The sequence below is a fragment of the Chrysochloris asiatica genome, unplaced genomic scaffold (assembly GCF_000296735.1).
Source record: "Chrysochloris asiatica unplaced genomic scaffold, ChrAsi1.0 scaffold00076, whole genome shotgun sequence".
Lineage (NCBI taxonomy): Eukaryota > Metazoa > Chordata > Mammalia > Afrosoricida > Chrysochloridae > Chrysochloris > Chrysochloris asiatica.
In genome coordinates, this window is record NW_006408594.1 from 11,357,613 (window position 1) to 11,373,360 (window position 15,748).

Sequence of the window (15,748 nt, forward strand, 5' to 3'; positions counted from 1 at the left end):
GGCCTACACATGAGGTCCATATTCTAGAACCTTCCAGACAGTGGTCTCAGTGTTCTATGAATAAAGACAAGAAAGACTCCTCACTCCCACCCGGCAGTGAACCATAAGTGTTCACAGACGACAATCACCCAATCACCGTTTACGACAATGAGTTTCCCCAAAGGCACGCAGGTGAGAGCAGCCGAGCCACCGTTGCACAGCGGGTGTGTGTACTGCAGCTTGTACACACCGCCCGACTTCCACTTCTCGGGCATGGATGCCGCCTTGGCTTCTGTCCCCTGGCAAAGGAAAGGAAAGAGAAACCATGATTAAAAACTGAAGAGGTCTAGAAATACTCATTCCACACCAAGTAACTCACTGCCGCTGAGTCAATTCTGTCTCATAGCAACCCCCAGGAGAGAGCAGAACTGCCCCTAGGATTTGCTAGGTTGTCACCCTTAAAGAAGCGGATAGCCAGGCCCTTTTCCCAGAAAGCCACTGGGTGGGTGGGTTCACACTACCAACCTTTTGGTTGGCAGCTGAGCACTTAACCAATGCACCACCAGGGCTCTTGGCCAAATAAACTAAACCCACTGCCATCAACTTGGTTCCGAGGCATTGAGACCCTACAGGATGGAGCAGAACTGCCCAGAGGATTCCCCAGGCTATATATCTAGACAGACACAGATTGGCACATCTTCCTCCTGCAGAGTGGCACGTGGCTTTGAACCACTGACCTTCTGGATAGCAGCTGAGCAAGTCACCACCACACCAGTTCCTTTAGTAATATGTGTCAAATCATTCTTGTTGTTGTTGTTAAGCACTGTTAAGTCAGTTCTGACCCATAGGGACCCTGTATAGGATTTCCAAGGAGTGGCTGGTGAGCTTGAACCGTCGACCTTGTGGTTCAAACCAGCTTTGCAGGCCAGCGTATTAACCCACCGCTCCACACCAGGAGAGTGGAGTCTAATAAGTTTTATCAACAGTTTCATTCACAGAGATTAAATAGCCTCACAAAACAGGGCCTAACTGCTCTAAGACTCAGTTCTACCTAGCAAAGTCTAGTCATGATTCAAGATCCAGCTCAAACACCAGTCCCTCCCTTTGTGAAGCCTTAAAACAAACTTCAGTTTGTCACGTCTTCTCTTTCATCCCTAACATGTCTGCTCCCGGGTCCACTGTCACACACGTCCAACATGTTACTTATCATCACACACTATAATTATCTTTTCATCTGTCTCTCCTTAGGGTCAGGACTGTCCTAACTCTAGGCTAGATGCAGGAATTCATTGAGCAGAGTGGACGACTTCCGATCTGTGCCACTCAGAGCCTGACCTGCAGCCCATCGCTGTTCCGGCGGAACAGGCAAGATCTCAGGCTGCAGCAGACTTGGGAAATCACAATCTGCATTTTTAATAAGACTCCTCCAACGAATGAACAAAAGGAATGACAGCCGAAGAACAATGTCATCTTCCTACCTGAATCTGAGCAACTTACCAGCATTTCAGAGACAGTGACACCCAAAAATACAACGGTGAGGCAGCCCAATTTATAACCATGAGCCACACTGTATCTCCATGTTTCATCACACACAAAGGAGCCCTAGTGGCACACAGGGCTTGACCACAAGGTCAGCAGTTCAAACCTACCAGCCACTATGCAGGAGAAAGAGGAGGCTTTCTGCTTCCGTAAAGATTGACACCCTTGGAAACCATATACAGAGTGGTCACTATCAATCAGAACCGACTCGACAGGACACAACAACTAATATCACACATAAAGAGGGAGGGTGGTGGTGCCGGAAGATTAACACTTAAGTGTTAAAGCCCACCAACTGCTCCTGTGGACAAAGATGAGGCTTTCTGCTCCCTCAAAGATTTACAGCCTCGGAAACGCTACACAGGCTCATTATGAGTCAGAAGCAAGTCGACAGCACTTACCAACAAGAGCGTCTTACGTTGCCATTTGTCTTTCTTACTATAGTTGTCATCACACCTTTTGATACTAACTAAAAACCGACAAAACAAACGAAAGAAGGCAAACAGGGAAGGGGCACTTACTTACTGTGGACTTGCATAAGGCTGTAACTGTCCAGATACTTCTCAGTCCCCCTGACACACACATTCACTGAGAGCCCTAGAGCACCAGAGCAAGCTAGGGGTGGGAAGACAAGTCCCAAGATGATGAAACCAGTGTTAAACAGAAGTAACAAACTGTGAAGCCATTGCTTCTCAGCATATCCTCCATCCAGGATTATACACTTCTGAAGGTGGGATTTCCATAAACAAATGGACTGTGAACCACAAGGTCTGAGGTTCGAGCCTGCCAGCCACTCTACTGGAGAAAAACGAGGCGTTCTATTCCTGCGAAGACTTAAAGCCATGGAAACCCATACAGGGTCAGTCAGAGTCGGAACCGACTCCACAGCACTTAACAACAACCTTTCTCACAAAGAATCCTGTGCTCTTTGACTTACAGTTTGGGTATGCTTGAGGGACTCAAATCATGTTCTTTTGAGAAAAGAACTCTGAAAGGGATAGGATCAGAGCTTTCGGGTGGATGGGTAAAGTTTTCTAACAAATGCTTCTAGGACAGGTCCTGCTACCATCAAGAAGGAGCAGGTGCACTGTGGTGGAAGGCAATCCCTCAGGGCAGGGTCCCTGGTCTTTTTCTTTTTCTCACCAATGCAGTTTTCAAATCTCTTCATAATAAGCCCGTGAATGTCCTGTGTCCTTCAAGAACATCTATCAAAGAGTATCCCTTTTGGGATCCCAAAAACCAGAATCCATAACCTTCTGAACTGATCTCTCTGCCTTGGATGCTCAGCAGATCGTCTTAGAAGCCACTGCTTTGATTGGAGCGGTTTTGTTTTTGGAAACAGCCTAATGAAACTAAGATAAGTATATTCCTGAGAGAGGCAAGTTTAAACACAATCTGTTTGGAATAAAGCCATGCGTGCTTGAGCTGGAAACCGAGAAGCAATACTTTCAGACCTACCCTCGTATTTACTGATGGATTTCACAATGGGACCTGAACTCTAACGTGTCCGTTTTGTTTGCTGTACTCACCTGAGGTATGTAGCCTGACTCCAACATGAGAAGATGGATCAATACGATCAAGGCATCATTGGCATTCGAACAGTCAGCGGCATGGTACAGGGTCTCTAAGGAATGGGGCACTTGTCCTTCCACCGTCTCACTGCAAAGCATCGGTTCTGAGTAGTAGAAACCTGCGCCCTCTTCCATCTCCACAGCGTCTGGTACAGACTCCGCTCCAACATCACTACTAGGCCCTGGCTGAAAAGAGGAAGGGAAACGATGGGTTCATTGTGTAGGCCTTTCTTTATACACTGTGTCTTGTGTATAAGCCCAGCCCCACGCTCAGAAGTGGGAGCCCGTGAGGGAGTCCTCCCAAGTTGCTCTGCAGCTACTCCTCCCTCCAGCCTGAACTCGACTGAGCTGAGGATGCCCCCAAACCCGAACCCCAATTTCACCAGCCTTCAGAATTCCCCTCAGCCTCCGAGGGACATCAAAAAATTCAGGGAAAATAGAATTCAAACATAATGGAATTTTTCAAAGAGCAAATGGAAGTTCCCTAGTATCGCCGATCTCTAAAATCTAGCCTTTCGCCTTTGTTAGTGCGGCCCTGCTTCAGTCTCTGATCGTTTCTCTCTCAACAAGGCTCCCTACCTCCACTGTCTTGTCAACTGCATTCCACTCACTGCTGCCAGGGTGTCTGGCCACTAAGAATCAATCATGTCCTCGGTCCCAGCTCACAACCCAACAGTACATTTCCCCGATGCAGACAGGTTGCAGTGTTTCCCTGCAGTGTGTCTTAGAATGTAGCCCTAGGCGCTCTTTCTTGGGAAAAAGGAGACGGAGACCAACAACCCAGTAATTTCGGAACATGGTGCATACAACTTGTATGTGGCCACCTCACCTCATCCTCCAGCTTCACAAAACCCATTATTAGCATTATAAAAGTCTCTAAGAAGTCCAAGCGTTTTTTTAAACTGCACACAATATTCAACCAAGAACTTAGCTTTCTTCCTCACTCCGGCATCCTGGTCACACTGATTTACAATCTCAGGAAAGAAGTTTTTCATAGTCAGTCCTCTGAATAACATAAAGTCCAAGCTCCTTAGCACACAAGGCCCCTACCTTCCTCATTTGATCTCTGGTTATATGTAAAGTCTACCTTCTGCCAACACCCCCTTTGCACTCCGGTACCTCCACTTCTTCAGCTGAGGAATTCACAGTAGCACTGTGCCATGCAGGGGCCTCTACCAGTATACTGTGTCATACTGCATGGCCTTTGGTGGCACAGAGGTTAAGAGCTAACCAGCCAAAAGGTCAGCAGTTTGACCACTACCCACTGCTCTGTAAGGAAAGGTCCTGGATACAGTGGGAAAACAATGTAGATCAAAACTCAAAATCAGACGGTGGCAGAGATGAGGACACGGAGAGAAGGAACAGCTGAGGACTCTAGACTCATGGAAAGAGAGGGGCTGGGTGTTGGCAGCCAGGAGGCAGGCTTGCAGAATGTGCCCTTTGGTTGTTTAAATTATTACACATTCCTGAGTGTTTTTGTGTACATACCCCCTACCCCCAAAAAAAGAAAGAATGGAAGCAAATACTGTTGAATGATGATGCATGGAGATTTTAATCACTGCAATGAAACGATGGTGTAAAGCCGATATTTTCCCATGTAAACTATCACTTTAATTGTTGTTGTTACATGCCATGGAGTCGGTTCCAACTCATAGTGATCCTGCATATAGGGTTTCCGAGGCTGTAAATCTTGATGGGAGCAGAAAGCCTCATCTTTCTCCCGCGGAACAGCTGGTAATTTACAACTGATGAGCGTGAGATTAGCAGCCCGATTCGCAACCACAACGCCACTTTAAAAGTTTACATTAAAAAAATGGTTTATTTTTTCACAACTTAAAAAAAAAACAAAACCTCAAAATCATAAAATAATGAAAAGGGTAAGGTTTACTGGTAGGACAGAGACTGGAGGAACCCTGTTACTGTGGCCCTTACTCAGCCTTCAGGTCTAACAGTGAACTCTCTCCTGAGGCTCAGTTCTCACCCAAGGAATAGGTCTGTGAGGATAACAGTAGCACTAGGCAAGCGCACACACCTTACAACCACCAACCATCTGAGAGCTAGAGGACAGCACTTACTCAGGGACCAAGTTCAGAAGGGTGAGGAAAGGAAACAGGAAATGCAGGGAGGAAGTGGAATCAGTGAGGTTACACAGTGAGACTGCAATCGGTGAGATGAAATAAAACATCTATCAACTGAATGTAAAACTGATGAAGTGCTCTGTAAACCTTCACACCCAATGGCAATGGGACACAGGGAATTACAACTGTTGAAGGATACATGTGCACCCCACCCTGACAGCAAGCTCAGAAAGGAGAAGGCTTCAAGACTCTCACGTTTATAATCAATATCACACCTGGCACAAAATTGTTGTTGTTATTGTTGGTAAGTACCATGGAGTCAGTTCCAACTCAGAGAGTCCCTGTACAGGGTTTCCGAGGCTGTAAATCGTTACAGGAGAAGAAAGCCTCATTTTTCTCCCACAGAACAGCTGGTAGTTTCGAACTGCCGACTTTGAGGTTAGTAGCCCAATTCATAACCACTAGTACTCAATAAATACTTGAACAAATGATGAAAGGTAGTACTTAAAAATTTCTTAATGTTTTGTTTTCAACATATTTGCTCCTTACAACAATCCTATAAAACTGGCAAGGCAAATGACATCACCTTTTTAATGATTTTTAAGTGTTGCTCTGAAAAGATTTAATACCTCAATCAAGGATATTGTTGTTGTTGTTGTTGTTGTTAGGTGCCATCGAGTCAGTACCGACCCATAGCAACCTTATGCACAGCAGAACGAAAACACTGCCCAATCCTGGGCCAACGTCACTATTGCTGCCACACTTGAGTCCACTGATGCTGCCATTTGGCCAATCCATCTCGTTGGGGGTCTTTCTTCTTTTCCTCTGACCCTCCACCTTACCAAACATGATATCCTTCTCCAGCAACTGCTCCCTCCTGACAAAATGTCCAAAGTATGAGAGACAAAGTTTGGCCATCTTGGCCTATAAGGAGCACTCTGGCTTCACTTCTTCCAAAACGGACCTATTGGTTCTTTTGGCAGCCCATGGCACTTTCAACGGTCTCCTCCAACACCACAACTCAAAGGATACTAGCTAATAAAAATCTGAAATGAAGCCAGACCTCAGGCTCCAGGCTCAGCTCTTTTAAGACACATGTACACTGCTTCAATAAACTGTTACCTAGCTTGATTTCCTGGTTCAAACTCACCAGTCACTTCTTGGAAACCCTGTACAAGGGCACTATGAGTCAGAACCAACTTGAGGGCACTTAACAACAACAACATCTGGATTTCCTAAGCATGTGTTCAACTAAATACAGAGCAGGTGTCTTTTTGTGTGTGTTCCTATTTTCCCCTGAAGATGAGGCAGAGGAAATTTAAACGGTTTGAACTTTTGCAAGGTTGGAGACACAGAAGGGAGACACAGGTGATGTGGTACTACTTCCGAAATCCCTGAGGCCCTACTGCCTTTTACAGAAAAGATCTCAATTCACTTCTCAAAACCTAGAGGACTGTGACCGTTCATACCGCTTAGAAAGGAGGCATGGCACAAAACCACTGCCACCTCATTTTTGAGCAAAGAGAAAGCTCTACTGCATTTTGAAAAAAAGAAAAAAGGCCTAGCTAAATTATCAAGTAGACGTGATCTGTACTTCTGTACCTATTATGGCTCATTCTGGACCATTTACTACCTAATGACAATGGTGTGAGACTGAATATTTGAGGTTTTTTTTTTTTTTTCAATGGTGAGCATCTCTCTGAACAAATTGTTTTGCAAAAGATTGAAACAAGGGGCCAATATTAGGGTGTGATGCCATGTTATCCACACTTCTCACTAAAGATTCAACAGATACTGAACTCCCATGAACAATGTAACAGGAAAAAACCTGCCTGAGTAAAAATGTGCCCCCCTTACTGTTTCACGTTTTACCCATGTACTTTCCTTATCTCATGCTCCATTCTACATACAATTAACCAGTCCTACGGTTTCAAATACATAAAGCCCGGTGAAATTTCAAGCTCAGTTTCCGTATTAACAGAACCTTTGTGGTGCTGTGGGTTAAGCACTGGGTTGCTAACCATAAAAAAAGTCAGCAGTTCAAACCCACCAGCTGTTCTGCTGGAGAAAGATGAGGCTATCTGCGTCCATAAAGATTTAGTCTCAGAAACATGATGTTGGGTTGCAATGAGTCAGAATCAACTCTATGGAGTGGGTTTCGTTTTTGGTTTTTTGCACCATGAATGTTGTTGTTGTTAAGTGTTGTCGAGTCGTTTTTGACCCATAGCAACCCTGTGTAGGCTTTCCAAGGAGCAGCCGGTGAGCTTGAACCGCCAACCTTGCAGTTCAAACTGATTTTGCAGTCTGGCGTATTAACCCACAGCGCCACACTTACAAATATTTAAGAACCATAAAAAAGTTGATGTGCTATGTATAAACACAGAATACAATTAACAAGATGGCATACAAGGGGACTTCAAAAAGTTCATGGAAAAATTGAACGAAAAGATCATGGAATTCTCCCAGGAACATGGAAGCCTGCTCAGACATATCAGTGTTACCAAAATTTAAGTAATGAGCTTAATAATTTAGATCACATGATCCTATAAAAAACTATATGATAAAATAAAAGGCAGGATAAGAATGACTGAAGTGTTTACAGGCAATAAAGACAATCAATATAAAGATATTAAGGAAAATTAACAGGCTACAGTTGGCCAAAGACTCAGAAGTCAGAAGTACACATGGCAGAGGGAGGAAAGGGAGTGAGACCCAGGCTGGGTGGACGGCAAGAGAAAAGGCCTACAAGCAGTCATTAGGTGCGGGTACATACACATGGCCAACAGAGGGAAAACGGAAGGGAATCGGTCTAACCGGAGATGACAGTTTACAGGAGGAAAAAGAAGAAAGTAACCACAGAAAGGAAAGACAAGGGGGTTGAGTTTTCAGAAAGTCTTCAAAACTAAGTAGCGGAAGACAGACATTCTCCTCCTCTATAAAATGAAAGTGTTGAACTAGGGATATTACGCCATTCCTTATTCTACAATGACGAACGTTGGTACATCCAGGAGACAGAGTTACTACAGTACAAGGGATCAGCATAGCCCAAAGCATGAAGGGAGGAGGTAAACCCAGAGAGCTGACTGGAGAACAGAGACGTGAGCTAGAACACAGAGGAAAACTGAAATGTGTGCTGAATGACTGCGTACAAGGATGGCATGTTGTTGTGAAGTGTTGTCGAGTCGGTTCTGACTCACTGCAATCCCGTATAGGGCTTCTGAAGAGCAGCTGGTGCGTTTGAACTGCTGACCTTGAGGTCAGATACAAGGAAAGAGTTAGAAATGAATCCAAGGTTGTGAGCTCAGGGAAACGGTAGAGCCCCTATTAGAGGAGGGTCGTGGGCTTGAGAAGAGGAACATCAGCACACATGTTTCCAAATTTATGTTGGACAGACAGCCTGAGGTGACAACTCCCAAAAAAAAAAAACAAAAAACAACCAGGTATAAATGCTCTGCAATCCATTTGGGAACTATAAGAGGGACCTTCCAAAAAAATTAGTGTAAAAATTCCACAAACGTTTTTGAAGCGTCTATGTAGCCTGAATGGAGCCTTGGTGGTGGAGTGGCTAAAGCACTCAGCTGAGAACCGAAAGGTCAGCGGCTCAAACCCACCAGCCGCTCTGTGGGAGAAAGTTACGGCATTCCACTTCCATAAAGGTTTACACCTTTGAAAGCCGATGGGGCAGGTCTACTTTGTCTTTTGGGTCACTCTGAGTCCAGTTCAACTCAACAGCAAAAGGTTTAGGTTTGACACATTGACACACCCTTAAGAAGGTCCTCGGGTGGTGCGCACAGTAAAGTGCTTGGCTACTAATCTAAAGGTTGGCTGTTCAAACCCATCCGGCAGTGCTGCAGAAGAAAGGCCTGGTGATCTGCTTCAGCAAAGATCACAAGAAACCCTATGGAGCACAGCTCCAGTCTGTACCATAGGAAGTCGCCATGAGTCTTACTAAGCAGAGCAGACCACAGAAGCAAAGCTGGGAATCAAGAGCTTGGAGGCAGCAACAGAAACCAAGGGATAATTCATCTCAAAGAGTTGTCAGAACAAAACCAACAAGCAGGCAAAAACCGGGTACCTCGAAACTGGTGCAGGCATCTAGCAAGGGGAAAAAAAATTCTGTATGGATAGTAATACATCATCTACAGATGAGAGTTATCCTGTCTGGTCTAGAAATCAACCAACGTGTTCGATAAGTTAACGACCCTCTCCCATGTCTTGGTCTTTAGCACTCACCATACTGTCATCATTCCAGAGATCAGATTGGGCTGCCTGTCCTGAGAATGAATCACTCAGTGGTTCATCTTGTTTGCTGGACTGGTTGGAGCTGGCGGCCAAAGGGGGTTGGTCATTATTCTGGAGTGAGGAATGCTCTGAATCTGTGGATGAAGGTAAGTTAGGTGCTGGAATGGCATCTTCAAGAACCAAACATATCAAGTCCCCAGAAACAATCCCATATGAAGCCAAGGTCTCTTCATCTCCAGTGAGGGCATCCTTGTTGTTCAATGTAATTGCAAACCGGGTATCAGAACTGCCAAGAAAGACGGATAAGGACAGTAAGAGCTACCTGTTACCATCACCCTCAATAATACAGTTGGAGCACATTTAAGGTACATTTAACGGCCCTAGATGGACTAAGCAACACAAAATAAACAGAGAAAAAGAGAGGCCAAGTATCAAAATGATCTGTAAGTGCCTTTGTACATTGTTTTATTAAAAATTGAGTGATTTAATTATATTCTGTCAACCTCAAAACAGTCCTTTTTCAAGTAAATGATGTTTTCCCCTCCTTCATGTGTGTACCCCCTGCCCCAGGTTACAGATTGCTAATGACTAAAACTCTATCCCAAAGGATGTTGTTGTTGTTGTTAAGTGACATCAAGTTGGTTCCAACTCAGAGAGATCCCATATAGGGTTTCCAAGAAGCTAATGACTAAAACTCTATCCCAAAGGATGTTGTTGTTGTTGTTAAGTGACATCAAGTTGGTTCCAACTCAGAGAGATCCCATATAGGGTTTCCAAGAAGCAGCTGGCGAGTTTGCACTGTCGACCTTGAAGTTCAAACCGACCTTTCGACCTTTCGGCCCAGTGCTTACCCTATGGTGCCACACCAGGTGATGCATAAAATATGTTAAAATAACAGAATCTAGGATTACACACTTCTTACATTTTACTGTCTTGAAACTGGGATACTTAACACGTGTGCCCTGGCAGTTTAACCTCCAGCATTACTCTCTAAGTTTACAGACATAAAACAATGTGCATCTTATGATGGACGGCAACTGAGATCCAAGGAAATCGGGTCTTTTTAAAAAGCAACTTAGATCAGATCATCTCTCTGCTCAAAACTCCCCAGCGGCCTCTAGGTGCACTTGGAATAAAATCCTGAACAACCTGTTCACTGTCCTTTATGGTTTGCCTGCCCACCTCCCTCTCTGAGCTGTCCATCCTCTGGCTCTGTTCCCTATACATAGGCATTGTCTGTCCGTTTCTCAAAGCACAGCTACCGCCTTGAGGCCTCTGGGATTTTGCACTTGCTCTTCCAGACCCTGAAATGCCTGGCTCCTTCTCACGGTTCAAGTGACCCCTCCTGCTTTAGGGAAGCCTTCTACCCTGTCTCTATCACTCTATTCGACCCAGGAGTGTTTTGTTTTTATTGTAATACCACTATCTGAAAACATCCTATTTACCCGTTAGAATGTAAATTTCTTAAGATCAATAGCTTATCTGTCCAGCACCTGGTAAAGAAGCAGTGCTTAAGCACTGGGCTGCTGACCTCAAGGTCAGCAGTTCAAACCACCAGCCACTCCATGGAAGAAAGAGGTTGTCTGTTCCCATAAAAATTTAAACAGTTTCAGAAACCCTAAGGAGCAGTTCTACCCATAGCTATGAATTGGAATTAACTCGATGGTCATGGGTTTTCTTACACATCTATGGGATGGTGGTGGCTGTGTGCTGTGGAGTCGATTCCGACTCATAGCGACCCTGTAACGGGTTTCCGAGGCTGTAAATCTTTACGGAAGCAGAAAGCCTCTTCTTTCTCCCACAGAACAGCTGGTAGTTTCGAACTGCTGACCTTGCGGTTTGCAGCCCGATTCGTAACCACTACGCTACCAGAGCTCCTTTAGGTGCTACCAAAAGTTAATTAACTGGGAATAACCCTGATGAAACTGGAGTCAGGACTGCCTATCCAATATCCTAGCAGATAGTTAGCATACTTGGCTTCCAAAACCTAAACCCACATCCTAAATGAATATTCATAATCATAAAAGTTAGACAACTGAGCACAGTTATCCCTCCTACTGCTGGTGACCCTTCCTACTGATGAAGCCTTGTGATGTTTTTTACAGAGAAGACAGCAAAAATCCAAAATCTCACTGCTAATCCAGCTAAGAGCTCAAACAAGCCCTAAGCAATACACTCTCACTCTTTCTGCAGCACAGGCTTTGCAAGAATAACCATCATTTCATCACAAAGGTGATAAGGAATAAGTTACAAAATTATCGTAAAAGATTTCATAAGACCATTTACACTTAGGAATGCTCATTTTATTAACATTTTTGGTCTTTAACAATGGATAAAGTCCTTTGAAAGCCTCCTGTTTTGTCTTACATTTTTTAAAAGCGCATTTTTTTAAAGTGTTCAGGATGATTTCTTTTTCTTTCCTCTGTAAGCACCTTTTTTCTTACCAATTTAAAAAAAAAAATCTTTGGTAGCGAAACGACTGGAAGAGAAATTACAGAAAACAAGTGACTCTGCTTCTGTTTTCAAAAATGTTTTGATAAAATGTTGAAAATCTGCCAGCTGCCCATATAACCACCACTCCAACTTTGGCAGAAAAAGGAAAAATATTTCAAGGGAACTTCAGGTGCTGATGGATCACATTTAAGTCTAGAGTATAATGTGGATGTATGCTCAACTACCTATTTGTAGAAAAGGCAAAATAACTGTCCACTTAAAACAAGTATCAGCCTCTCTTCATCTTTTAAAAACAGGGATGAGCCATTTTCTAAAATAACACACAGTTTTTAGAAGGAGGACTAAAACAGTTGTTTTTGAAACTGTTCTGTCTTCTGAACTTAAACTTTCACTTCATGAGAAAACAAAATCCTAGAAACTGCAGGGTTTTTCATAGAATCTTTATAATCCCAAATTCATTTGCTCAGTGGATACTTTTAAAATAACATTGCCATACGTACAATTTTTAAATTGCCCATTTGCTATAAACTGAAATACTTTCAGAAGATCTCATTTACTTTGTCATAAGCTAAAGCCTCAACTACAAAAAGGAATCAAAAGAGAAACTAACTTAGGCTCCTGACTCACAAAAGTCACATTGGGTTTTCACACTCTTTCAAGATTATCCTGTCTGATTAAAATTTAAATAAATGAATGTTTATTTATTTATGTATGTTGTGTTGTTAAGTGCAGTCTAGTAGGTTCAGTCTCATAGTGACCCTGTATAGGGTTTCCAAGCTATAAATACTTATGATGAACAGAAAGCCTCCGCTGAGAGCGGCTGGTGGGCTGGAACCACCGACTCTGGTTTGCAGTCCAGCGCTTATCCTACCAAGTCACTGCACCCAGATATATATACATGAAAACAGCTTGGAAAGACAACCTAATTTTGAAATTTTATGAAGGAGTAATGACGGTAGCAAGCAAAACACTAAGGTTTTATGCAAGTCACTTATGTTTATGCATGCGGGTCACTTAATAAACTATTTTAAAGGACTTATGTCAATACCTCATTTTTAAAAATTTTGGGGAAAACAAGCTTGTTTTTCATCTAAAAATGTCTTGAGAAAGGAAAGAGTGAAAAGATCATAATATGGTCTCACTTTTTTGAATTCCCTAAAAACAAGCTAGAAGCTTGTAACAGAACCACTTCAATTAACAAGGCTTTCTCTCAAAGGGTTCCCCCAAAATGCCCAGCCCCTGGACCAGGAAACATTTATTTTGTCTTAGCTCAAATTCAAAGTTGACACATTCCGAATGAATCACCATTCTTTTGTCCTCTACTCCCTGATGACTGTCCCCAAAAAATTCCTTCGAAGGAAACAAAGCCTCAGCCGCCACCCCATCAATTATTAACGGAATTAGAACCTTTACCGCTCCACTTCACTGTTCTAAAACTGTCAGACCCAGAGTTTTAACAAAGAAGCAACATCTCGCCCAAGAAAAGAAAATGATGTGAAACACTTCTACACGCTGCATTTTCTGAAATTCTGCAGCGGTGCCTGGCACATAGCCCCTAACAGTCTTAAATACAACAGCGGTACAACTTCTAAGTGGCTTCGGGTGGAAGGTATAGGTGTGTAACTTGTATTGTTGTTGCTGTTGGGCCATCGCATCACTCCCGACTCCTAGTGACCCCTCTATAGGGTTTCCCAGGAGCAACTGGTGCGCCTGAACCAGACCTTGCGGTACAAACCAACTCTGCAGTCCAGCACATTGACCCGCAGTACCACACCAATATGTGCCAAACTTTTGCACTGCAATGCTCCAGGTGCAGAGAGTGAACAGAAATCCCCGGAGTCTGGAAATCCAATCCAAATCCATCATTTTCAAGTTTACATTTTAAAATCCTGAGAACTGTACGTTAGTCCCAGCCAGGATTTCAAGGACTTTAAAATTGGAGTCTGTCACTTACCCTGGAGGGGATCGGAGGCTCGAGGCTGGGCCATGGGTGCCTGCAGCCGGGACCCCCACGCTCCGCTCCCGAGGCAGCGCGCCACTCGGGTGCGCCAGGAGCGCTCCGGAACGGCCACGCCCCCGGAGCGCCAAGCGCTCACGTGACAACCGGGGCGTCCCCGCCGCCCCCCCCCCACCCAAGCCTCGCGGCGCCACCTCGAGATAACCCACGCAATCGCTAACACCCCACCCCGGTCGTCCCCGCGTACCTGTACCCCCAGGTGGGCAAAAGGACCTGACCCAGGTGCGCGCGCAGCTGGCCCAGCGTCGGCTCCGCTTCCGGCATCTCCAGCGGCCCAGTCCGCTTCTGAAGCCGGACTCGCAGCTTCATGGTGGCGGCGGGAGGACCCAGGGGCCTGAACCCGACGGTCGCGACAGTGGCGATGGCGGGGCTGAGTAGCTCCCGCCTTCACTGGCGACCCCGGAGCGGTGACTACCGGCGCTCCGGCAGTGCTGAGATGTAACGGGGAAAAGACGCCGCCACCGCCGCCAGGCGTTCGCCTCTGGAACATGGGCGCTCCGCCCCTCCTACAAGGGCGCCCCCTTGAGCCGACCCGGAAAGCGGGCGGCGAGCGGCCAGCGATGAACCCAGCCGCCTGGGGCGTTCTGATCCACCACTCGGCGCGCGACGGTGCTACCTGGGAGCGCTCGGCTTCCGGGCCGTCCGGGCGCCGGGTCGGAGCTGGCGGCGCGCTGGGAGGAGCACACCGCGCAGGCGTCGTGACCGCCGAGGTGCCATGCGTCCCGGAGGCGTTTGTGCTTCCATCTCTTCCTTGTGCCTTGAAAACGCATTCTTGCTGAAAGGGATGCCTCGTACTGTACAACCACTTCCCACGGCTCCTGTCTACCGAATTCGTACCGCATTTCCTACATGGCAAATTCCTGTTCGTTCTTCAGCGCCCAGTCTTAGTGGCACCTATTCGGAGACGCCCTTAAGTTGAGCCCTGGCGTCTGGAGCTCCCTCTTGTGTGTCCGCAGCGCTTTGTTCAAATAGAATTGAATGGAGTAACGTCAAAGCGCTGAGCATTGTCATAATTGGACTCCCCAGTTACTCTGTTTACACCATCCTGTTACCTTCTTTGTTGTTAAGTGTCGGATCCTACTCACAGAGACCGGTGGACTACTGCCGACCTTGTAGATGGCAGTCAAGTGCTTACCCCACACCAGTTACCTTCTTCGTTGCTGTGGTTACATGCTGTTGAGTCGGTTCCGACTCATAGCGATCCTCTAGGGTTTCAAGCGGACTCGACGGCACTTAACAACAATAGGCTTTACGAGGAGTAGCTGGTGGGTTTGAACCATCGACCTTGCGGTTCAAACCGACTTTGCGGTCCAGTTCAAAGCTGCAGCACCACACCAGAACTCCAGTTATCTTCTCCCTTCTCGGTGCTCCAGCTATCTAGGGAGGAGCAGAGAACCCCCTCGCTCTGCTATGCAGATCAAAACATTCTTTAAAAAATCAGTTCTCTAAGAAGGGGGGGCAGACAACCCTGCGCCTGTGATTTTCTGCATACCACACTTAACTGCCCTTGACTCATGAAGCGTTTAAACCCCATGATATAAAAAGACCCTAGTCCATGCCTCTGGCAAGGAAGAACTTCACTGCCCAGCCTGTCACCACTAGAGACAACTGTTTTCTTTTTCACCCTTTTCAGTAATCCATACTGAAGGCTGTGCTCTTTGATCTTCATAAGTAAATGTTTTAAGTCCTCTTCACTTTCAGCAAGCAAGATTGCATCATCTGCATATCGCAGGTTGTTAATGAGTCTTCCTCCAAGCCTGATGCCACGTTTTTCTTCATAGAACCCAGCTTCTCGGATGATTTGCTTAGCATACAGGTTGAATAAGTATGGTGAAAGAATACAATCTTGTCGCACACCTTTCTTAATT

The 15,748-nt window shown here is 45.4% G+C and overlaps 1 protein-coding gene across 1 annotated transcript in view; it reads right to left on the reverse strand.

The window, feature by feature from the left end:
• FBXO7 (F-box protein 7) overlaps nt 1-14,189 on the reverse strand; it is a 31,989-nt gene extending 17,800 nt beyond the window's left edge. The window contains exons 1-4 of the mRNA XM_006865240.1: nt 14,068-14,189; nt 9,401-9,695; nt 3,048-3,275; nt 137-278 (exon numbers count right to left, since the gene is read on the reverse strand). Of these exons, the coding sequence (XP_006865302.1) occupies nt 137-278; nt 3,048-3,275; nt 9,401-9,695; nt 14,068-14,189 (787 nt within the window). The remainder of the gene's footprint in view (nt 1-136; nt 279-3,047; nt 3,276-9,400; nt 9,696-14,067) is intronic.
• Nucleotides 14,190-15,748: the final 1,559 nt, after the last annotated feature.